The 1,515-nt window shown below is 37.0% G+C and overlaps 1 gene segment (V, D, J or C); it reads right to left on the bottom strand.

The window, feature by feature from the left end:
* Nucleotides 1-503: 503 nt before the first annotated feature.
* Nucleotides 504-1,087, bottom strand: LOC131528422 (T cell receptor alpha variable 14/delta variable 4-like). The segment is given in 2 exon segments: nt 504-877; nt 962-1,087. Coding segments are annotated over 2 exon segments (414 nt in total).
* Nucleotides 1,088-1,515: the final 428 nt, after the last annotated feature.

Raw genomic sequence — 1,515 nt, forward strand, 5'->3', positions numbered from 1 at the left:
CTCTGACGATTTTATCATTAAACAACTTAAAAAATACATGACTTCTCACAAGCGAGGTAACAACAGCGGCGCTGTTTGTGAACAAAAGGAACTAAGTTTCACTATAACTAGAGACATTGCTGCCAAACACTACTGAGAGACGCACAGAGGTAATTTTTTCTCTCTCTCTCTCTCTCTCTCTCTCTCTCATAACTTAGTTATTAACTGTATTAACTGCATTATTAATCTGCTATCAACCGCTCAAGCCTCAGTTAGGTTTAAAATGACGTTTTGGAATTAGCAACGGAGGCGTTGGATGAGATGCGGAAGAAATAATCCTACTCACAATAGCGATTTAAGTAGAAATACCGGACGAATGCCTTGAAATATCATCTGATCGATGTCTTGAGGTGTGCCAACCGTAGTTTTATAGCATATAGAACCTATTAAATCACTTGGGGAAAGTAGAGTGCATGCAAAGTGAAGGACAGTACTGTATGTTGCATGAATGTCATAATGTCAGTTTACTGTATGAAGACTTGCACTCTGTCACTGGGTAAAGGGTTTTTGTAGTGAACTGGTGTGTTTCCTGTCACTGTGGGCCTCAGAGCACAGTAGTACAGAGCAGAGTCTGATACAGCAGCAGAGGAGATGATCAGATCCACATGCTTTTGGTCCTGTTTAGTGAGCTTAACTGAGAGTCTTGGATCTACATCAGACATTTTGGTGTTTGTTGTACCATCGAGGATGAGCACAAGACATTCAGGAGCAGATCTGGGATACTGACGGTACCAGTATAGATCATCTGCAGAGGAATAACTACAGGATAATGTAACATTTGAACCCTCTTCTGCAAAAAGCTCTGTTTCATCTGGTGTGACGTTTCCACAGACAGCAGCTGAAAAAGAAGAGGTACATTTTAATGAGTGTTTTAATTAAGCTAATGATTAACAATTGATCATACATATATAAATATACATACATGCCAGAATACAGAAGAGAAAAACTGAAAAGATATCCATTGTGCAGTGCAGTGTGTTCACTGGAAGACTGAATCGTTTCTTCTGCAGTCTGAATTGATTAGAATGTGTCAGATCTGTGTAGACCCTCCTCTTTGTTTACATTTCACTCCTGGAGAACTGAAGTTACAATCATTAAAGTTGTCTCTTGTTTTTAATGCACTATGTATTGGTGTAATGTGTTATATTCAATAGCAATTAGAAAATTTATCTGAGATCAATATTTTATTAATTGAGAATGAGCACAGCAGGAAAGAGCTGAATGTGTGGAAACATTTTAAGAGACATGTTGACTTATCTTTATAGATATTTAAGTATTCTCTTAGAAATGTCCTCCAATAAATAGTTTTGCCTTCTGTGTTGACCCAACTTCTAGTATATTTCTTTCTTTTGTAGTTCATATGAGAAGTAAGAGTGTTTTTTTTTTCTTTTTCGTTTGCTCATAAAATGTTATATTACACAAAATAAATCTTGATCTAGTTTGGTAATGTTTCTTGCACTAAGCCTGTGCACTGGT

This window comes from Onychostoma macrolepis, chromosome 02 (genome assembly GCF_012432095.1).
Source record: "Onychostoma macrolepis isolate SWU-2019 chromosome 02, ASM1243209v1, whole genome shotgun sequence".
NCBI classification, from domain to species: domain Eukaryota; kingdom Metazoa; phylum Chordata; class Actinopteri; order Cypriniformes; family Cyprinidae; genus Onychostoma; species Onychostoma macrolepis.